The sequence below is a fragment of the Rhynchophorus ferrugineus genome, unplaced genomic scaffold (genome assembly GCF_030347505.1).
Source record: "Rhynchophorus ferrugineus isolate W39M unplaced genomic scaffold, kcgeb_rfMv2 rfM7, whole genome shotgun sequence".
NCBI classification, from domain to species: Eukaryota; Metazoa; Arthropoda; class Insecta; order Coleoptera; family Curculionidae; genus Rhynchophorus; species Rhynchophorus ferrugineus.
In genome coordinates, this window is record NW_027472586.1 from 1116917 (window position 1) to 1140536 (window position 23620).

General features: G+C 35.9%; 3 protein-coding genes across 41 annotated transcripts in view; 1 reads left to right on the forward strand and 2 right to left on the reverse strand.

Annotated features, from left to right (window-relative positions):
• The window catches only part of LOC143200095 (phosphatase and actin regulator 2), an 82767-nt gene extending 67372 nt beyond the window's left edge, over window positions 1-15395 (reverse strand). For 4 of the 38 annotated variants that reach the window (XM_076410414.1, XM_076410409.1, XM_076410407.1 and 1 more), the window contains exons 1-2: window positions 12267-12609; window positions 10065-10097 (exon numbers count right to left, since the gene is read on the reverse strand). In XM_076410414.1, coding sequence (XP_076266529.1) covers window positions 10065-10097; window positions 12267-12293 — 60 coding nt within the window. In that variant the 5' untranslated portion in view covers window positions 12294-12609. Of the gene's footprint in view, window positions 1-3922; window positions 4491-10064; window positions 10098-11508; window positions 11942-12266; window positions 12628-13488; window positions 13588-14160; window positions 14671-15001; window positions 15144-15205 lie in introns of those variants that run through there. The other 34 variants (XM_076410405.1, XM_076410394.1, XM_076410393.1 and 31 more) reach the window with 22 other exon arrangements.
• Window positions 15396-15493: 98 nt separating this feature from the next.
• RpS21 (Ribosomal protein S21) lies at window positions 15494-16729 on the reverse strand. Its single transcript, XM_076410423.1, has 5 exons — window positions 16645-16729; window positions 16228-16349; window positions 16111-16169; window positions 15716-15907; window positions 15494-15595 (listed from the first exon to the last, which is right to left on the reverse strand). Exons 3-5 carry the CDS (start codon window positions 16158-16160, stop codon window positions 15586-15588), a joined length of 252 nt encoding a protein of 83 aa, XP_076266538.1. The 5' UTR covers window positions 16161-16169; window positions 16228-16349; window positions 16645-16729; the 3' UTR covers window positions 15494-15585.
• A 50-nt stretch (window positions 16730-16779) lies between these two features.
• On the forward strand, window positions 16780-22014 carry LOC143200101 (uncharacterized). Of its 2 annotated transcripts, none has more exons than XM_076410422.1 (8): window positions 16780-17053; window positions 18757-18867; window positions 18927-19025; window positions 19084-19182; window positions 20938-21036; window positions 21099-21296; window positions 21355-21450; window positions 21510-22014. In XM_076410422.1, the coding sequence occupies exons 1-8, from the start codon at window positions 17042-17044 to the stop codon at window positions 21693-21695; spliced, it is 900 nt and encodes a 299-aa protein (XP_076266537.1). In that variant the 5' UTR covers window positions 16780-17041; the 3' UTR covers window positions 21696-22014. The 2 variants fall into 2 exon arrangements, with proteins under 2 accessions (XP_076266537.1, XP_076266535.1); XM_076410420.1 differs by lacking the exon at window positions 16780-17053 and adding an exon at window positions 17423-17542.
• The last annotated feature ends 1606 nt before the right edge of the window (window positions 22015-23620 follow it).

Here is a 23620-nt window from a genome sequence, read left to right on the forward strand (position 1 = left end):
TAATTATATCCAAAGTGTCTCATAAAGGTAATATAGAGATAAATAACACATGATATCAAGATAAAATGTGAGGTTAGGTCTCATTTGTTCTGTCTCATTCGTTCACAAAAACTGAATGCCAACCCCACAGAAGAAAACGGGCTTCTAATTCTACTGAACGACCATATATTTTCAAAATACAAAGAAAAGTATTAACTAACTACAAGTCTTCAACAAGTTACCATCATGATTAAATTACAAAGCTAATATCAAACATCTGGTTTCTTGTACATCAAAGAGTTTGATGTTATAAGTAAAAGAAACTAAGCATAGAAGAATTTCATATATTAAATTATATTTAAACACAAATTTGGTAAAGTATTGCAGCTGTATGTACTTTTAATAGGTAATTAAGACTGCTGTTAAAATAAAGCCCAAAATTATAATTTGTGCATTTTATTTACCCAAATATTAAAAGGTGATTTGGTGCAACACTGGATATAATTTTTCATTCCATAGAGCCGCTTATTATGATGTATTTTTAGATTTTCTGCTTGTATTTCTACCAAAATCATAATAACCACATTTGTATATTAAAAATAAATATTTCTGAAAATATGTCCCTCCTATACTATTATTATAGGTCGATATTTTCGTGGGTCTTTATTATAGTCATCATGCCTATTGTCGAGGAAAGTTTCATCACAAAATAGGGCGCCGTAGCATTCTTCGGTGAAAGTAGTATTTTTACCTGGACGCCGTGAGACTTTTCCCTTTTTTGTGCAAGGTTTGGGAGTTAGAAATGAAAAAAAAAAATAGTCGTTTCACTTTACACAGACAGTCCTGTTTGCCAACCATCTAGAAATAGTTTTTCGACTTTTTTCTTTCTGCTCAAGAGACAGAAATAAATGAATTCTTCAGATACCAGTAGGAATTACGATGGTTACACTATAAGTAAATATTTGGTCGTATTTTATCATTTAGAGATGGAAAAGTAATTGCTAGGCGTTAAATCTGGCGAATACGGTGTATTCGTGTTTTATCTCGACGGTAAACGATTATCTCTGAAGATTACAGTTTTTTCTGGCAATTTTTTAACGCAATTATGCCTGGAACATACTATTTCATCAACTCTTCCTTGGCTACCGGCATGTTCTGATGAATCCGTGAATGTTTCGTCGACAGCCTTGAATCGACGCCAAAAGTCATTCCAAGTGCGATTTAACATCGCCAAAAATTCCTTTGAAGTTGACGCACGTGTATTGTCATTAGATATTGCAAAATCGTTTCGATACCGAGTAAATTTGTTAAAATATCCTGCTCAGTTGAGATGACCTACATGTGTCTAGGGTAACATCATAAACTACGAGTTAAGAGCTTGTTATCACTCATTTCTTTTCAGAATCAGAATCATCAAAAATATTTTGCTTATCCGTATGGTTATATCCACAAAACTCGAAAAGTATGCCAGGGTTTGACTTGATTGTTTTATACAATGTTGCTTTTTAATAAAAGAGTGTTATATATATATATGTATATATATATATATATATATATATATATATATATATATATATTTAATAAAGTTTACATGATTTTCAATATTTTACATAAATTTTATTTATACATAAAGGGCAGTCGAATGGGGCAACATATAGAGAATACAGCGAGTATGGTAATTAGGTTGATTATCTAGAGTGACTTGTAAATAATAATAACGTTTTAAAACACGCAAAGGACTTTCAACTAATTTATTCAATCAAAACATGGCTACCACTAAAACAAGATGAAATTAGACAACTTTTTCTTCCAATTAAAATCGTAAAGTTAACATTATTGCTCTTCACCTAATAAAATATACGAAAGTTAACATTGAATAACATCTGTAGTGAAAAAACCCAACAATGTTGTATAACCTATGCCAACTTTTAAGTCGAGAAACACAAAAAATATCAGCAGTGCCATATTTAACCTTATGGCACAACCCCTGGTATTTTATACATCAAAATTTTATGGACATTTTAAAAGTTTCCGCGTCTTTTTATATACATATTTTACGAAAGCCTTAAAACCTTTTTTCTGAAACCAGTTAACAACGTCGATATGCTAATGTTCTCGCTCATTTCCTCCTGGTAGTTACATAAATCAAAAAAGGAAAATCAAATAACTGAACGAATGAAATGGATCGAAGCCATTTGTCCGGACGGTCTGATAAAGATAGTTATTGGATTAAATCGAACTGGCTTCCTCTATGACTGTAACACTGTCTGGGACTGGGATATTTCCCGTCGTAACGATAGAAAAGAAATGACGTAAGAAGCGATGTGTGGTTGTTTTTAAATTATTTTACCGTTTAAAACAAAACGTAATTATATAATAGTCGAAACCAAATGAACCTCTAGATATAATATAGAAAGATAAGCATGAACAAAGAGAAGCGTTATTAGTGTTGTTTTTCATTCATATAAAGACAACGGTATGATGAAGAACTGATAAAATCAAATTGACGTAATATTGCAATGAATCAAGCTTAACATCCGGAAATACTTTTGAACTTTACACCATCATAAGTATCAGAAATACAGAGTTCAAAAAAAACTAGAATTCCTGTAAAAAGGTCTTGTCTGTTGCTGAGGATTTGAACTACCTCATCAATAGTCTTGACCACTGTACCACCAAGCCTGCCAAAAATAATTTTAAAGGGCTCTAAGATAAGAGAAAACCGACACCACTAAATTATTATGTTTCAGGATTAAGTATGGATCCATGGTATTCACATAGGAAGACCTACTAGAATGTATACTAGACAATTTAAAAAAAAACAATGAAATCACATGATATTCGTTCACTGTTTATGTTACCAACACCCCACATTCCAGTGGAAAAAAAACGACAACCAAAAGCAAAATACTGCTCAAGGAAGCACTGGAATTAAAAAAAATTACCTGTGAAAGGTAATAAAAACCTAAGAAAAGCCTTACAATCTTATCACATTATATTAGAGACAATTTTGATTTATAGGAAAACTATACCCATAAAATGAGATGATTTGTTCCGAACCAATTTATTTCAAACCCACTATTAAAACTTGATAAAACGAAAATAAATATTTAGATAGAAAAAAAAACAATAATAAAACATGGCTTGAAATTATTCTCTCACTAATTTCTCATTATTAAAACCCAGCTGTTCATATTTTTAAAAATAACTCGATTTCGCTTTTAACCAATACGAAAGTCGCGGGTCTTCACGATTTTGTTTTCGAAATTTTGTCAGAATGGGAGAAAAACGAATCCAGACCATTACTTTCCTGAATAATAATGTAAACATGATGATTACACGTTCTTTCAAACGTTTTAAATACGCTACATGTGATTCGGAATGAAATAAATGGAAACCTGAACGAATTGTGAATCGAAAAACGTCGAAATACGGATTTTCAAGTGTCGATAGGTCGAAAAATCCCTGAATAAGTATTTGGAAAGTCCTATCCCACTTGCTGTATTGCAAGATCTTGCCCCATTAAATAACGATAAAAATATCAACAATGATAACGATAAATAATTATTACAATAAAACTATAAATTTACGAAATAATTATAAGAAATTAAGAACTACTCAAATACTCGAAGTACTCCGCTCAAATGCGATGCCATGCTTTGGGAATAAATGCACCCGTGTAAACAGGTAAACATAAACAAACATTGAACAGAAACTAGAAAATACACGGGTCTGATAGCGGCGTTTTAAATCATTGATTCTAAAAAAAATTCGACGATTCCAAGAAAACACACGATAAGTAAAAAAAGGTTGTCGTATCGCGTGTCATTTGAACGTATCCAAACAGTCTCGAGAGAACAACTCCGACGAGGAAGTATCAGTCTCAAGGTCCTATCGCGTCTTAGACGCACACGTATACACACACACCCTCCGTCCGACTCACCGACAATAACAGTGGCCACTCCCGCCTCCTTGATCTCTTTGATTTCCTTCGCCTCCTTGCCCACACTGAGGAAATCGGACAGGCTCAGGCTGGAAGCGATCAGCTGGCGTTTCTCCTCGAAATTCAAATAGTCCAAGCTATTGCTGCGCGTTGGCGCCACTATGGCCACGCTCTTCGTCTTGTGCTGCTGTTGCGGTTGCTGCTGCTGCAACATCTTCTCGTGCATGATCGTTGCGGGTTGGGGCCTATCGACTGGTACCACGAATACACCACTGAAATGCACCGACATGCTACCCGTCGTATACCGACACCGGACACCTGCGAGTTCCCGATAGAGAGAGAGACAGGTGGTGCGCTAGCGGACTATCGACGCTATGTGGTGGTGAGTTTAAAAGGCATGGTGGCTGTGCGACGGGAACGACCGGCCATACCAAGCAAACAGCACGAACGCGGACAGAGACTGAGAGCGGATGGAGTGGCGTCGAGTTGAACCGCTGCCGCTGCCGCTGCACGTTCGTTATACCCGTTTCAGAGCCGAGGGCGACGTTGCCACGTGGTGAGGCGCGACAGAGTCGAAAGACTCGGCGACGGGGTCATTCTTCATCGTTGTCGTCGTCGTCGTCGCCTCTCCAGAAGGAGATTCTTCCGATATTAACCGGCCTTGGCGCCTGAACGCTATCAATTTGTCCGAGCTAATGTAAGCCATGGGGATTCGAACCAAATTTTACACGACCAACAGTTTATTCGATTGTTTCTAATATTTAATTGGAAAAACATTTTTTTTAACAACTTCCTCACTTTTTTATAATTATTTATGTTATCTGGATATCTTGAATGAAAACTATTTTCTTGATTATAAAATATGCATATGCTATCAACTGTCTTTTTAACTATAAACATGTTTATTATTGTAAATTGTTTCTGTAATTCCCTTTCAAATTACCAATTAGCTGGCTTGGAGACGCAGTGGTAAAGGCGATAGGACGGTCCTCCTACTATTGCGATAGACGCAGGTTCGAATCCTTCGAATAAGTCACGCCAGTAACCAGGCTGGGTAAGACCGGATGTCTTCTGGGATGATTTCTAAAGTTGGTTGTCAGGTTTAGTGCTGAGGACCATGGTTCGGAGCCCATCTCAAACTGTAGGTCCAGTCCAGATAAACACATAGTTGGTAAAAGGAGACTATATATATTTTATATAAAAAAAATATTTTCCAATTATTTTCTTAATTACTAACAGTTGCTCTATTATCAACTATTCTTATTTTCTTGATTTTTCTCTATTATTAATTTTCATGATAGTTACCTATTCAACTAACTAACAATTACTTTATTAACTATCATCTGTTTTCTTGATCATGAACGGTCCCCCTTTCTAACAATTATTTTTGTAATTATCAACGTTGTCTTGTTATCAATTATTCCCTTTACGCAACTTCTCATGTACTAATTAAACTATTATACGATTATCAAACATTTTATTAACAATTTGTTTTCTGGATTATCAACGATCACTCTTTATATCGACTGCATTCTTAATTATCAATAATTTTCTCGATTATTCTGATCGAATTACTTCATTCTTCATCTTAATACTGACTGTTTCATTGATCACTAACTGTTTATGTAATTACTAATTATTATCTGCGATTATTGATTACTAACTATGTCCTATTTCTATCAAGTATTTCTCCTACTCTCTATTACTTTCATAACAGTCAATTATACCTCTGTGTACGTATCTCTACTTAGTAATTATTGGTATCAACTGTTTTTCTAATTATCAACTGTTTTTGTTATTATCAGCTGTTGCCCTAATTTTCAATTCGTTTCTTAATTCGTGATTGCTAGGTTATATCAGGCAGTCTTTATATTATTCTACTTCAATAATTATTAATTAGTTGATTATATTAGCTCCCATTCAATTTTAGGATGATCCAAAATAATGTTAAAGCAGAAAACTATTCAAAATGATATAATATGGTATCATTCTTAAATACTAGTAAAAAATATTAGATGAATAACCGAGTTTAGACAAAAATTAATAAAAAAACACATAATGAAACTATTAGGTAATAAAGAAAGAACTAAAACTATACATTTTAAGTAATTCTAACTTAATAGCTTAAAGATAGAATATAATCCCTATACTTATATACCAGAAAACTAGCGAATAAAACCGAAAATACAACCTATAAAAGCAGGATATGAAATAAAACCAGTCGCATTACCTGAGACAATACACCAACAGAATTCCGACCTTTAAAATATGAAAGAGCAATAAAATACCTATTATTAGAAATATTTTACGAGCTTGAAATGGTCTAAATATATTTTTTAAATCACATTACAACCGGTAATGAAACCGTTACCTTCATGTTTCATTATAAACAAGACAAAATCCTAAATAGATGGAACTTTCGTGACGTCCGACAACATCGCTCCGATCTGCCTTCATCAAGACAGGCCCGGCACGGCAAATTAATCATTAAGACTTAAGCAAAACGACGATGTAAAAAAAAACAGAAGAAAACCGATTGTATTTTGTTACCGGTTTGGAGTCATTTAAAATATATTTTCAGTTACGTCAGGCTGTGTATAAATATACACATATGTTTTGGATGAAATTGTTAGTCTATGCCTCAGTTTATTAGTTATTACCCTTTTAGGTATAAATTAATTATTTGTATAGTATTCGAGATTTATAATTTGAAACAAATATGCCAACGGTGATGCTAGTACTCTTTCACGACAGGCTGGTACACTTGTAGTGAGTTATCATGAAGATTTTGTGCAAAATTTGTTTGAGTTTACGGAATAATTAATGTGCGATGTGACCTAGACCACGTACGATATGAATGTCCGAAAGAAAACGTAACTGAAGCTCGGAGAAGATCTTGTAGCTTAAGAATCTCTGATAATATAATTATTCTATATAAAGTGCAATTCAGTTGGAAATTCCGAATATGCGACATCAGCGTACCTGTGACCTACGCGGAACTACCCACAATTTCCCGGCCTTAAACCCGTCTGCTTCTAATTGCAGTTTGATTAGTCGTGGCACAAAATCCGTTTAGGACCAAGTTCGACTACATTAAATGGTTTGTCCGTCTTTTACAACTCGTTTATTACATTCCGGTGGATTTCGAAGGGGCAGTTATGACATTTTAATGAGGAAACCTCAATTATAATATAATACAGTATAAGGTCCTTGAAATAGTTCAAAATAAAACGTGAGATGTTCGTCCATCAATGCCAATCCCAACTTGTTCCATCGATGAGTGGAATTTGGTGATATAAAGGTTGCCGAACCTGTAAATAGTTCGAAGTATTTTTCTACATTTTTAATATTATTTAGTATAAGATCAATGTTCTTTTCAAAGCAAGACAATTTTTAGTCATTCCATCAGCAAATGTCTCCAGCAAGCGAACTCTTACTAATAATGGGTCGATTTACAAAAGGGAAATAGACCGCGACGCTCTATTTTCGTTGATTCAATATAACGGAGTTTAAAATAGTAGTAGATTAAATCAGAGAAAGAATGGGTCTTGGTGGATGCCCAAATGAGCTTGCTATTGACGAAAACATTAAAAAAATCCGCATAATGATTTTGAATGACCCTACATTGAAAATCAATGAAATAGCAGACACTCTAAAGATATCAACTGAACGTGTACATCATATCATTCACGAATATTTGAGTATGAGAAAGCTCTGTGCAAAGTGGGTGTCGCGCATCGAATAATTTTCATTGACTGCCTTGAAAAAGGAATGACCATCAACAGCGAAGGTCCGGTTTGAAGGACGAAATCGCCTAAAAGCGGCCGCATTTAAAGAAAAAGAAAGTGCTGCTTCACCAAGACAATGCACCGTGTCAAAAATCCATGAATTTGTCTTCGAATTGCTTCCTCGTACACCGTATTCTCCAGATCTGGCCCCGAGCGACTATTTCCTGTACTCAGATTTCAAAAGAATGCCCGCTGGGAAGAAATTTTCGTCGAATGAAGAGGTGATCGACGAAACTGTGGCCTATTTTGAAGCAAAGGACAAATCGTACTACAAAAATGGTATCGAAAAGTTGACGGGTCGCTATAATCAGAGTATCACCCTTGAAGGGAATTATGTTGAATAAAAAAAAATTTTGCCAAAAAAATGTGTTTTACTATGGTAGGCCGGGGACTTATTGACTTATTGTTAACTCAACTGACCTGTTATTTTATACTTTTACCAAAACCAGCTTCAGTCCGATCCTGTACCCTACCCTACTCTCGCATAACTCACCCACCCACCCTCTCGCCCCTCAACTGGCCCTCGTCGAAACAAAGACCCCTACCTAAACAGAACCAAAACTTTTTTCCGTTCTTGGGTCCTTTATTTTTTTTATTTTCTGTTCCGTCGGCATCCACTAGAACGTCAAACACATACATCCAGATTATGCACGTGTCCGCCCGCCGAAGAAGGGAACGGTATCGTGCCTTGCTCGTTACCATAGGGATAATAGTGCATTCCCGAGGGATGCTTAGCGCGAGCTCCCCCCCGAATCCCGCGATCGACGGCTGAAGGCCTGTCAGTGGCCGGGACGGGATGGATTTATCGCTCCGGAGTGAAGACGGTTATTTTTAAGTGACTTAAGTCCTACGTCCTGAGGGAAAACCTAAAATAACGCGTCCAGCGAATTGAAACACGCGAGGGAAGAAGGGGGACACGCGAGGTGCGAAGTGACGAACAGTTGGCGCAAGCCAAAAAAAGATGCTAACAGACCAAAAAAAAAGACGCTAAAAAATCCCGGCAGATGTAGAGGACCCTCAACCCTCCTCGAAATACTTCGCAGTCTTAATGACTCCTTTCAATCTTCTTATACTGATGATACTACACACTTTTCTTCCCCTGTATAAAAATAGATCATGTTACTCTGGAAGAAATCATACAGACAGTGAGTTTGATTTCAAGGTTAAGGATTGATGATACATTAAATGTTTGTAAATAATTAAAACGGGTAGAGAAGATGCTAATGATTTAGAAACAAAAACAGAAATTAGAGAATGAATGGGCTGGTTCGTTCGATTCAGCATAAAATTCTTTATAATCTCTGCAATTTTCATAAACCTGCGATTATTTAAATGGAAATTACAACAAAAAACTTGAAAATGGCAAAAAATCGCAAATTTTCACGACTATATATATGGAAAAATTGAGGAAATTTTTCATCTCTCAGATTAGGATAAAACTATTAAAATATATGTATTTTGGAGTAAATCAAACGAAAATCCGCGTTAAATTGCTCCATAATTAATAGTTTTTAAGTTAAATGACACAAACAGAAACATTAATTTTTTTTAAATACATTTTTCTCGTTAGAACTTAGAAACCAGAGGTTACATAAAAAATATTATACTACTTTTCGATTCAGCGCAAAAATTTTTATAATCCCTGTAAGTTACATCGCAATTATTGAAACCGAAATGACACTAAAAAACTTCAAAGTGGCAAAAATAACAAATTTTCACGACTATATGTACGGAAAAAGAAATCTCTCAGACAAAGATAAAACGATCAAAATATATATTTTGCGGTAAAAAAAGCAAAATTGCTTTAGAATTCTTGAAGAGAAACAAAATATCCGAAATAGCTTAAAATACAATGCGAAATATTTGTTATTGTTCGTGTTAATTATGCAATTCACCACAGAAACTTAATTTGGCATATTTTTTGGATTCGAAACATAACCGATCGTCATCTAGCGACTCTTAAACATAATACATAAGCAAGACAAAGGAAAAAACCAAAAATATCAATCGGGCCATCGCCGAAGAACCGATGACATTAATGCGCTAAAAGTGAACGTTTATTTTTAAGTAACAATTTGAACTTTACACCTGGTGGTGTAAATGTGGAGCACGTCGGAATCCCAAGGTCCGCGCGAAACTATTGGTGCGAGAATAGTTCAGAAGCACCGGCGATAGTAATACAGAGAAAAAAACACCGTATAAACAAACGGTATCAATGTCAAATATCGGATCGTGTTTATGCTATAAACCGATGCAGGACATGCAAATATTACGTTAAACCTCAATTAAACAAATAACAGACTCGACGGACATGGGTGTTGTTTGTATATGATTATATATTTTTGAGTACTTACCATCAAGATTATTTTTCGTTTCAGAGGACGTACCTGCAAAAGAATTATCTATATCATAAAGGCTCGTAATAACGCACTGGCAAAAATATACTTATATTGCAATGAATTAAATAATTTTGTATTAATTTCATGATATTAATGAAGCATACGATCTCCTGCAATCTGATTGGCGTAAAAACGGTTTAAAATAGTAAAAAATTAATATTATATGCTGGCATATATTTTTATCAGTGATACATTTTGTTGAAAATTCCAGGTATAAATGTAAACAACTGCCAAACAACCTAACCTAACTTAAAATTGACGATTTTGATTTATTTCTCGACGCATCAAGTATTTTGAGTTATCCATGTCTGTACAGATAATTTATTGTCTAATTTAAAGAAATCTATTGCCGTTAACACTTTTATGAACTTCTGATGTTGGTGATGGTTTTCTGTGGTGTATTGTGACTGATGATGAAAAAAGGATCTAATAAGACAATATCAAGCTCGAGTCATGGATTATTCCTGCAGCGGAATATTCATGACCACAAAGTCTTATAGTGTATATGATGGGATCAGCAAGGTATAGCATGTCACGAGATACTAAAATTGAATGAAACTGTTGCTGTACATGTTTAAAAACATCAATTAAACAAACCGAACGATGTAATGTTGCAGAAAAGGCCAAAAATATTGAGTAACATACGCAAAGAATTGAAGTTATAGAAATGCACACACTGTTGATTAAGACTTACAGTTCTACTAGAAACCCCATTAACTATTTACCAGCATTTACAACAGATGGGAAAATTTAAAAGTTTGGAAGACGGGTTTTGCATATGTTCACGGAACATAACCCAGGTCAATGCATGAACATGTGTCTTATTAACCGATTACCCAGTAAAAAATGACTCTTTGTGAAAAACTGTGATAAAAAATACATTTTTGAGGAGAATTTCGAACATAAAAAATTTGTAGGCACATTCTAGGCAACCCATCATATCTACGAAGAAATTTTTCCTATGTACCTGGTGGTATATGAAGGAGATCCTTTATTAAAAAACTCCTAAAATTTCGTCGTTTGGTGGAATATGAAAGGCTAAAGTCAACAATGGAATAAACTGATTGAAGAGCTTAATACAGAATGGCCATTTATTTGGCAAAGAAGACTTCTGGCATGACTCAAAAGATCCTCACCTGATAAACCATAGCAAGGAAAGGAGAACATCTCAAAGATTCATTTCCGTTTTTGTCTTATCTATATGAAATAAACTAGCTGAAAAATACCTAAAAACCAAATCACATATCAAAGCCGCTCATTTTCCAGTCGAATAAGCAAAACAAACAAATGATTAATTTAAAAATAATCGATGACATTGTTCATTATCTGCGCTCATAATATCTAATCTACGAACACCGTCGTTCCTACATCACGTAACGGACCGAGAACAAATCCTTACCGCAAACGAGACGACAATTATTAAATCTCAAAACGTCTCGAACTCGAACCCGCTCCAAAAACAGATTCGATCCGAATAACAAACGTTGAAACCTCTTAACTACCACGGGGAATATCATCAACCGTTTTGCTCACCGCTCCTGAAACCTCCTTCGTCCTCATCCTCCTCCGCTATGGTCTCTTGAGAAAAAGTCCGGTTCAGTTTCCTCTGACTCCTGGATAGTCGGCGGAACATTCCGGGAACGGACTGGTCCCGGAAGAGACACCGGCCGCACAGTAAAAACACCACCGCGATTAATTATTTTTCCTGCTCGACACCTGTCCGCGACGGACGCCCGCAACAAATAATCTAACAATCCCATTTATGAGCATCAGCCGCCGCTATCTTATCAATAAAACTATGTATGACTTATAATCGAGATTAAAATAAAAATTTATATCTTACTACCATAAAACAGCCTGTCCTATTTGTGCATTTATAAATTATGTCGCAATATAGGTAACTGATAACATAGGGGATTAGAAAATAAGGTATTGACGTCAACTTAGTGACACAGGGAGAGATTTTTTAAAAAACACGGCCGACTTGACGAAAATACTCGTTTGTTATTTGGGTGACGGAGTTCGTAACGAATCGTGTATGTGTATGCAACTAACAATGACAAGTGTCATCGGTCCGAGATCATCTTGCACGGCATTCCAGGCGCAATCGAAAAAGAACCGTCCGAATCGCAATACTGCAATCAAGAGTGACCTCACCTTGGTTATAAATAGGAAATTCCCCATCGCTGTGACTGTGTGTCAACATCCAAACTGTTTTAGATGGAGGCGACACCGCGGCACCGCTCGTCTTTATAAATACCACCAGGAGCTCCTCGACGCAGAAACACGCAGACGGACACTAACACACCGACAAAATAAAGTAAAACAAAATTCGACAACGTTCGGAAGAATTGCTCGTAAGTATTTTTTATATATAACCTAAAAATATGCAGGGAGGACGGCAGCGGACGCGGGTCTGGATATTTTTAGGTTATATTCGGATGGTTTCGAAAGGGCGACTGGCTGACGAGGCAAGCGGACGATGCGGCGAGCGCGATCTGGCGCTGACGACGCCGTCTCCTCTCTATTTCGCCTCTTTGCTCCGTCTCGGATCCAAGATACGGTGAGCTCCACCACGTCCAAGACCGACCGGACGGAATTAATATCTCATTTATTTATACCCCCCGATGACAGTTATCTTTGTTGCCATGCCGGGAAATTTTCGCTTGTTTATTTTTGAATGTGGCGTTTTTACGACGACTTAAACAAATCTAGTAACGCGCGAATTCATTTTTCGGTTCCATTCACCAATTTGACGTATGGAAGAGGATGAGGAGACTATCAAATCGTTACATCGAACATATTTTGGGAATTTCAGACGACTGACTGAAAGAAAATGGATATTAATAAATATTACTGAAGCATCAGCTAAGGAAATAGTTAAGATATATCGAGAAAATGTTGATACTTTTCGTACAGAAACATTTCTAGGGATGGTACTGACGATTTGATATATCCAATTTTTGGACATTTTTTCATCGGCTATTTATTGATTTTAGATAATTACGCTTATCGCCGGGAAGTATTTGTTTTACTTTTATAAATATTTTTTAAATAGGGAACATTGGAATGATTCAGTACAACCTAATATATAATCAAACCATTTTGCAAATCTAGTTTTGAAAAGAATAAGGTTCACAGCAACCTTTATCGGCCAATGCAATTTTATACGACTCCTAAACAAATGACAATCGAATGAAAAAATATGTGATCATTTCGACGGGTATCGACTAAATGGGATTAAACATGTCAGTTAGGATTTCAGACGAGAAACTAGGAACTGTGACCCGACCAACTACAGTTCGGGTTTTTCGAGATGAACGAAAAAATCAAATTCAATTTTGACGAACTCCGATAGAAGTACTATGATGAAACTTACCCAGATCCCCGTTGGTTTTGCTCGTATCGAGAATTTTTCCCGTGGTACCCGTTGACGTAGCTTCCGGTACCGGTACCAAGTCCTCGGCACTCGTCGAATCTGCAAAACCCAAACATAGCAGCTATCCACACATAGGTACAAATAAATAAATAAAACTAAGCGCAACTAATACAAATGGTATATTTCGACTGTCTCAGGCTTTTACACAGAAAATGCTTTACACTTACTTTCTACATTATAAACATATTAATAAACAATCAACTCTTTGAATCACAATAATCATTAGATCAGATCAGAGTGACTTAATTTTGTAGCAATGATTCACAACACTTAAAGATACTAAACCTACACTTAAAACATACTATTTGTTCATATATTATCTCATAAAGATGTTTAAAATAATAATAGATAATAATCAAGAAAGCTTGGAGAAGAGACAGCCATGCATTCAAAACAAATCACATTAATGGAAAAACAAAACACAAGCATGCTCAATGAGATAGATATTGATATACTTGACAACCTAACTAAGCAAACGATAATACTTGGAGCTAGTTAACATTAAGTTACGCTTGTCACGGCGGTGCAACATTTTGACGATTAGCCATAAAATTTCATTCGGCAAATGCCCAAAAGAGGGTATAAACTCCCCTGACCTATTTAGTATCTTACATTTGACAGGGAAGGCAATAGCATCTTTGAACACTCTGGATAAATGCTTCAATTGTTGGAACTTTATGGTGGATAAATTAGTGTTGGATGAAATAAAATACCTCAGTGGGTCTAGAAGAAGGGTTAAAGGGTCCTCATCCAGGCCCTTGACTATACAGTTCACTATTAGGTCCTCACAAAAGTGTACAATCACCAATTTCACCTCATACTCTTCCTTGTCTTGCAGGATATACTTCAAGATAAACTGTCTGTTTCTGTTCGGCTGAAGCCAAGACATGTCATCCTTGGTCAGGCTTAGTACTCTGGGATTGTTGAAGCAGTAGCAAGCACGTGGCCCGACGTATGAAGGAGATACAAAACCGCTTTCCAACATAAGCACATGTATGAGACCGACCATTATATGAATTCTGGTCGCGCATACACCGGAAAGTTGCATGGATTTCAACAAATTTACGAGAGTTTCTGGCGATTCTTCATATCTGTAATCTTCCAATAATATTGGCCTCAAAACTGAAAATAAAATAACGCCAATCAATTTAACAGTGATACTTTCGACATACACAACAGATTTAGCAACACAAAAAGAACCTGAACGATACTACATTATGGATACCACGTTGGACTGAGTACTTGTTGAACGTTCCTTGTATCTACAAACAGCCTGTTGATTCTATAAAATCGTTGTTAAAACATTGGCTTGTACCCCGTTTAAAGGTATTGCCCTATTCTTTGTTACAGGTGATTTTACGTTAAGACATCGGAAAAAATAACGTTTAACGATTTGTCTCATAGGTTTTTATCGTATCCAAGAAAAATGACTCATAACAAAAAAATCCTTAACCTTTTTAACTGCAACATCTGGCACGAGTTTTTAAAAGGAATATCGGCATTTATCTAACGCGACGTGTGGAAACGACACAGACAAACGGCACGATAACGCAAATAATAAACAAACAACAATATAAACCGTGAAAAATAACCATCTGTCACACACAACACTGGCCATTATGCGGTGGAGATTAAGGTTAGGTCTCGTCAAACTCACCGTTTTGATTTAAATTGTTGGCCTGAGAATCCGAATTCTGGTCGGATGTCATTAAATTCGGGCTACTTTCACTATTCGTTCTAGCACTATCACTACCTTCCGCCATGTTTTTGTTTAAACTTTTGTTTTTGCATACAGAAAATTGACTGCCTGCTGTTTGAAATTCGCAGTTCGGACAACAACCGGCCAGAGCGCAGCACCGTGCAAGACTGAACGTCAATCTACCGAGGCGGTTCGAAAGGAACCTAGCAGACGTTGGCGTTTATAGGTTAGAATGAAACACAGGCATTACTTAAAAATAACTTATTGTAAGATTTATTTAACACCAGTAATAATACATAAAAAAATGAACTACTCCGGTAAATTAAAAAATATCCTTATTAGAAGTTCCTGAAACAAATAAAAAAAAACAATAAAAATAAGATTTTCACAGCAAGAATGCATTAAAAAAAAAACAAAGTATATGCAATATACCAATTCAACACAATACAATAATAACTCGACACGTACTTAGCGAGAATGCCATCCTTCTTGGTTAATCTTACAATGCAGTCATCGGATTCACCCATACGACGAATGGCTCCACAGAGGGCATAGTTCTTTGAGGTATCAGTCATCCTGCCGGTGGCTGGGTCTACCTCGGCGATGCTGATTTGAATCGAAGCATGGTCTTTGGCGTGGATAATTCTGTTTGAGGCCGAACTAAAATAGAACAGTCACAATTAGTATCAAAAATTATCTAACATGCTGAATATTGAAAACAAAATAAAGCTATAAAATATTCATAACAAAAGATAAACAAAATAACGTTCTCAACATTACAACTCCGTAAATCATGGCAACTTCATTAATTTACTAACAGTATCAATAATTACACGTGTTTGTGAGGTTATAAATATACATACCATTTTCTGGGGCAGTACAAGTCAACGAGTTCACCGGCGTCGTTTTCCATTGTGTGTATCTAAAAAAATAACACTGATAATAACCATTAATTCGCAATAATTTCAACAAAATCTTACCTTTTTGTATGAGCGAAAACACGAGGACCTAGCAGATTCTACGAAAACGCTAAAAAGAGTGTTTGGAGAGACAATTAGGTTCCTTTTTGACTGTTGACAGAGCGATCGATATTGCTTCCACGCTGTTTCAACAGATGTCACAACAAATATTATCTAGGTCGTTTATTAGTTGCCTATATTATGTTAAAAATATAATTTTTTCAATAAAAAAATTAAATTGTTGGTAAATTTTGAATTAATTACCTTTATAAACCCGCAAAATTACTGCGACAGTTATATTAAACTAATACTATAATAGTCGTATATTTTAAGTTGTTGAAACATTATGATGCCTGAATGTTTGGTTATCTATACCCTCGATACGGTAAGCTCTGAATTGTTTTTTAATTACAGGTAAGAGGAAAAAAAGATACAAACCTTGACGAACAAGATTGTGTAATATTTGATGGTGTACCGTTACTATTCGTGTGAAATTGGAGGAAAGGTGAATAGAAGAGCGACGGTCGCGAGAGTGAGAGCAGCGCTTGGCTCGGTGATTGGTTTAAAACGCGCGGGTCAGGGTATCGACTGACTGGTCCGGAGTATACCGCAAGTGCAAGACGCATCTCACGGAGTTTCTTCCATTAAATTCGGGTTTTCCATTCACACCATCGACGTGAGAGTTGCGCGTCTTGTTCGCTACGTTAGTGGACGATATTTATGTAATAACCATGTGAATTGCGACCCGCATCACTTGTCAAGTTTTGCTGCAGGAAAGCGAACGTCGAAATGCCCAAGTGCTGAGTCCGGGACAGTTGGGTCACCGTGTCGAGAGATGTCATTAAAAGTAAGTCGAACAAACGGCTCATCGTTATTTTACTCATACACATAATACAAACCGATACGTATTTGTAATTGTTTATTCGGAACATTATTGTAATTAAAATTTTCCTATACACGTCTGAGGTAATTTACGATCACCTTCGAAAATAAACAGTATTAACTTAAAAAATAGGTTTCGCATTTACGTCACTGTTTGATATATCATATAGCCGATCGCTTATTGCTTAAATTGGTTATTTTTAGAGACCCATTTATCTATATTCCTGTCCTAAATTTAATAGCTACTTCGTTTTATCGTTTTCGACATGACAACTAATCAAGGTAGCCATGGTTCGAGTCGAAAATAATATCTTTTGGAATACTGGTTAATATTTGTTGCATTTATTTTGGGTGTTAACAAGGAAATTTAATCGATTTTTTCCTGGTTTCCATATTGATTGGTCGAAATCAAAATGAAATGATGACTAATTTGGAGCCTCAACGACTCAATCAGGTAATATTATTGATTTGACAGCATTCGACTCATGTTTATAGAGTTGGCTTCGTCGTTCCATTCGGTCGCATTTTCAGACGTGCGAATCGCATTATTCGTGTTACCGTCAGACGTGCGTGCGTTCATTTGTTTTTTTTTCTGTATATTACCATAATCAACAAGTAGCCGTAGCTTGTACGGAACTATTATTAGAGAATGACTTCCGATTTTAATTGCGAATCGGTTGTTAATTTATTATCTAGAGCGAGCAGCGGCGAGAAAGTGCTGTTTACATTTCCGTTCCGCTAAAGAAATTGTTTTACGTCCAACCGGATAGAAAATGATTCAAAGGAAAGTTTACCAGTTTCTAAATTCTGCTTCAGGATCAACTAATTTGGCGCTAATAATAATTTCGAGAAAGATAGGCCAATCGGGTGGGCTATGGAAAAATAAACATGATTCCAATTGTTCTAAAACAAACAATTCGAACGTTTGACATGAATCAAACGTCAAAACCAAATAGTTCTACTTCATGGAATGTTTCTAAAGTACACATCGCCCCTAGATTATTGCAATTTATAAATTTCGACTTATAAATAACTAATTTAACATAATTATCTGCCCAATAAGCGTTAAGTACGTTTATTTGTTAAATATATGTAAATCGGGAAGGCACTGAAAAAATAAACAGCCCCATTGTTTGAAACGTTAAAAAAAATAACCCGGTCGTTTGACATGAACGAAACGTCAAAACAAAATAATTCTAACTTATAATACGAGTCCAAAAATACATATCGTATCTAGATTATTTAAAAATCATGTTTGCCCGCAGTCTATTAACAGATAATTTCATAATTCCGTGTATATTTCGAATTTCACGACACGAATTTGTCGATAATAAATGTTTTTATTGGCGGGAGTTATATCGAAAAAATATCATGGCTTACTGAGAACAAATATTTAACTGTAGTTAATAAATTCGTTGATATATGACTGAAACTGACGATTCTACATCGACGATAATTACTGTTTCGACATCAGATACGAACAGGACGAAATGAGTGGTTGTTATTTCCGCGTTACCTTGGCCATAAAACATATATTAGAACGACTTTCTATTTTAAACTGCACCAAATGTCCTGCATAACAGAAACTAATGACGTTCGCGAGTGATGACATATATGTTGAAAATGATTTATTCTAATTCGAGGTTAAATTGTTCGTTTGTTTTCCAGAAAGAATCGCTGTCCGATGCTCAGCTGCATCTAGCAGCATTGAACGGAAATCTCCCGCTATTAACACGGATATTGGATAGTGGAAAGGTTCACGTCGATTCTAAAGATAAGGTTAGGACGACTATCGCGGTTAAAAGCGTCAAACGTCATGTATCGTCTTTTGTTTCCAGGAAGGTACTACGCCACTGATTCTAGCATCGGCCAACGGTCACTTCGACTGTGTCAAGGAACTGATCGAGCAAGGAGCCGATCCGTCAGCCAAAAGGATCGTGAGTAGATCGCTCAATGGTTTCACGCTAATTCAAACTGGCATTGCTCTTTCCACAGACCGGAACAACCCCGTTGTTTTTCGCCGCCCAAGGAGGATACCTGGATATTGTACGGTTTCTGCTCGACAATGGCGCATATGTTGACACACCCAGCCAGGTAAACATTCAGTCCACCTATTTGAATTACTAAAAAGTACATGATAATCTACGCTGTTAGTATACTATCCAAAGAGACGAAATATGTGGTAATGAAAAAGAACAAAATTGAGTTTATTAAAAAACCTAACCTAAATGTTTGACACTAGTGTATTGTCAAAACGATTTATATATGAAAACTGACAGCTCTATGCTATAAAGAGATACTGCTCCTTTCTGACTGACGTCATAACAAGACATTCTAACCTCTAATATGAGTCCTAGGAAAATTGAGTTTTTAAGTAATATGGCCTACTGAGAATGAATGAAACAATTAATGTTCTTCTTCAATCAATTTTTTATTAAAATTGTGGAAACTCAGAGTGGTACCTAATATTAAATAAAAGCTGTAATATACTAAGAGCTGCTTTATCATTACTAATATTCAGATAGCTTTAGAAAAAACTAAAATTAGAAAAAATAACAATAAACTCACGTCGTCAAGATGTCAATTGTACTGTCTATCACATATTGTATATTCGTTTTAAAATCACACAATATTTTTCCTTCTCGTTTTATTCTGGTTAAAATGAGATAAAATGGTCAGACAGTATTTTATCTCATTTTAATGTCCGAACATGTAATATAAAATTTGCTCGGTTGTCAAATGATTGCAAAATTATTTAAAACATTAGTTTTTTTATATATTTTTGTATATTTCGAAAACTTAATATTTGTGATTACTCTAATTTAAAATGCCAAGGCCTAGAAATTCAGGCTAGAACTCTACCTCAAAAAGTTCATTATATAAACTTTAACCTACAAATTATTGTGTAATATATGTACTAAATGTACTATAATGTAAGAATAAATTATGTGGTACCATTATTTTTGTTTCGTTGCTATTTAAATTAGAATTTTATTATGTGAGAACCAAAATTAACTAAAAGTTAGCGTTGATACGGCAACATTGCGACGTCATAAATTTGCGTGACGTAAATTCTCTGTTTTATTGAACGGACTACAAATTTGATGTTTAATGGAGGAAATGTCATAACGAGACACTCTAACCTCAAATAATAAATGTCAAACTTGTTTACTAATAAGAAAATGACGAATTATATGTTTCTTAAACTCGAGAGGGCCCTAAAACAAGAAAAAGTATTCTAATCATAGCCTACTGTAAATATAGTCACAAAACATCGTTAAGTCTATATATTACGAATATTTACGGATAATTTCATCATATTCTGTAATTATTTACAGAAAATGTTTATTTATCATCACTGGAGATGCAACACTAAGGCGCATGCAATCTTTTATGCTTTATAAGACCGACTACTCTCACGTTAATCGTGGGAGTTCGTAATTTGTTCCCACCGTCTCTGCCTTTTATATATTCCCATTCGAGAACGAGTTAAATAATCTGTCCGATGACCTATGCTGGCATATACCACGTTTTGAACTTGTATATGAATGTCTGAATGAGTCTTGCGCTTAACTATCCAAACAAATTTTCTTCAACTTTAATTATCAGTATATCAGTATGCGAGAGTGATATATACCCATTCATTAATATATCATTAAATTATTAGTTCATTCTATGGAACATTCCCTTGAGAATCACTAAAATTATCGTAACTCTTAAACTTGTTATCAACTGAATGAATCGTGAAATTTTGACACCTATTATTTAGAGGTTAGGACTGTTAGGTTATATTTAGAAACGTCAGAAGGTGGCATCATATTGAGTGATTTGTCACGAAAACTGTTGCAGGATGGTGGTAGCCCGTTGTTTGTCGCCTGTCAGTGCGGATATATGGACATAGTCAAGGAGCTGGTGACCAGAGGCGCCAATATAAACGCTAAAATGAAGGTAGGTTCAGCTCAATGCTCCATATCGACAACGCCCTCTAACGTGTGTTGTTAAAACCGCAGGATAAAGCCACCCCATTATTTATAGCCGCCCAGAACGGACACTACAAGATCGTGATATATCTTCTTGCACACGGAGCCGAACCCGACCTAAGGCGGACCGATGGGGTAACTCCGTTATGGATAGCCGCACAAATGGGTCACGACCATCTCGTCGGTCTGTTGCTCAAAGCTGGAGCGTCCGTAGATACGCCCAGGAATGTAAGTAAATCTTAATAGACCACCTCCAAGTTCCCCTTTACGCATTTACGATAACTAGGATGGTGCCACAGCCCTATTCAAAGCCGCTCACAAAGGACACTCAGCAGTCATAACGGAAATCCTGAAGTACAGGCCGTGCTTAGGACTGTTGGAGGTCAGTAGTGTTTTATAGGATCCTAATTGAAATTAATGCTAGTTTTCTTATTTTGATAGAATGGTGAAAGCGCACTCCACGCAGCCGCCTTCTCCGGAAATCTTTCTGTTTGCAAGCAACTAGTCTGCGCTGGTGCCGACCCCAACCTCATCAACCAAGACGGCGCTTCTCCCAGGGACGTGGCCAAAGAGAACCGTCATCGAACCGTGGTGGAGTACCTCCAGGAATTCCCCATTGGGAGGTGAAGCGGTTAAACAGCCTACTATTAACTAACCTTTCACGAACGAATTTAAAGGTACCCCAACACTGGGCCAATATTCCTTAACTCGTTACAACGTTAATGTTAAACTGTCTCTATTGTATCATGTTGAGGTATGTTGTCCCAGTGTTGATGCGTATTTAAAAGAAGAAGCGCGTCTTGAAGCTCATCTGTACATACGTGTCAACCTCATGAGAGACTAGACATTGTGCCTTATTTATTGTTTCTGTTCTTCCCCATTCATCTGTTTATTTATACGCCAAATTGTTACGAATCTGTTAAAATAAAAATAATGTTGAGGAAAATGTTGTTTTTGTTCGAACAAAGGAATCCACGTTTCTAGGTGAAGATAATTAAATAGAAACACTTTTGCTACAATACTTTACAAAATTGTCTTAGAAGGGTTTTCAATTTTCATCAATACATAATTATTTAAATACAAATGGCAGCAAAAACTAGAAAGTCGGTAAAATTCTCAAGTATATGTATTTTAAAGCAAAACAATAAGAAATATTATGTTAATTAGCTTTAGAACTTTTAGTATCTTGAATATGTGACGTGTAATTCTTCCACTAAAACAGCCAATGCACGTCATCAACACCGTCAAGTGTATTGCCAAATTTAATTGATAAAAACGTAAAATCTCTCTAAACCTCGGAATATTTTTTCTTTCTTATTTTACTGATTAACATTACTCTAATGTGGCTGTTTAATTAACTGTAGTTTAAATTCTTCAACAAATATGCATCAGTAGTACTACAATGTTAAAATAAATTATATTTTATAAGGTTATATTTGTTTGATTATTTCATATACATTATTTTGTTGCCAGAGTCAACATAAAGAAAAACTTAAATTTAGTGCGGCAACGTTGCATTATAAATTTTCATGACCTGTATTGTTTTTTTCTGTATTGTTATTTTCGACGAATATCATTTGTCTCAAAAGAAGGTTTGTGATAATTCATTACGATTTGTTAAGAAAAAGTAAGCCGCCAAGAACTATAAATAAAAATACACTCAATTCTAGAAAATACACTTTGCATTGTATTACTTAAAAATAAACACAAATTGGTTGTTTAATTATTATTATATTACTATCCCATTCACTGTTAAATTCTTGTGATTTTCATTGTTTTGCGATTACTTAAACCGACACAATAGTAAAATATATTTCAATGGCATAAAATGAATTATTATATAAGAAACGTATGCGGAAAATTTTCTAAAATTTGTCATCCTTGGGATACAAATTAATCTTGGAATATAAAAATGTGGATGCTTTGGACACCCCTAGTACTGACGTTGTACCTAAGTCTGTCGACAGATGGCGAAGGAAGTACATTATAAATGTTCGGATGCCCTATGGATAGATGGCGCTGTGTCGCCATTCGCAATATTTACATTAATAATAATGACGGCTTTTTATATTCGCATAGTTTGTCATTATTTTTTTGATAAGCCATGTCAAAATCCACGATCAGGACCGGAACGATGCTGACAAACATATGGAGGATATCCAGACCGAGCCGGTCAAGCGAACAGGGGTTCTACGGGCTGGACGATGACGCGTTCAAGAAACGCGGACAGGCGTTCGAGAACGAGTACATCCGGCGCCAGACCAACGAGCTACTCACACAGATCCGGAAACGTATCGAGACGGAGAACCGGCAGAAGATCAAGGAGCAACTGCAGCGGGAGAAGAGCAGGCTGGAGGACAACCTGAAGGAGTTAGACGGAAAGGAGGACGACAAAGACAATAAGGAATGAAACGGGACCGGTTTTGGCTCTCGGAGTCGGATGTAGGATTAGAATAGCTTTGATTTTTTTATATATATATTTTACTTTATATATTACAAGTGTTTCTATGGCGGTATAAAAAGTGGTACAAACTTGGTGTCTTTATAATCAA

Excerpts from the sequence above, each read along its gene's own strand:
- RpS21 (XM_076410423.1), bottom strand. The coding sequence starts at position 16,160 with ATGGAAAACGACGCCGGTGAACTCGTTGACTTGTACTGCCCCAGAAAA. Across the intron at positions 15,908-16,110 it reads TTGTACTGCCCCAGAAAATG|TTCGGCCTCAAACAGAATTA; the intron begins GTATGTATATTT and ends GTTCTATTTTAG.
- LOC143200101 (XM_076410420.1), top strand. The coding sequence starts at position 17,507 with ATGATGACTAATTTGGAGCCTCAACGACTCAATCAG. Across the intron at positions 21,297-21,354 it reads CCGTAGATACGCCCAGGAAT|GATGGTGCCACAGCCCTATT; the intron begins GTAAGTAAATCT and ends TACGATAACTAG. Across the intron at positions 21,451-21,509 it reads CGTGCTTAGGACTGTTGGAG|AATGGTGAAAGCGCACTCCA; the intron begins GTCAGTAGTGTT and ends TTATTTTGATAG.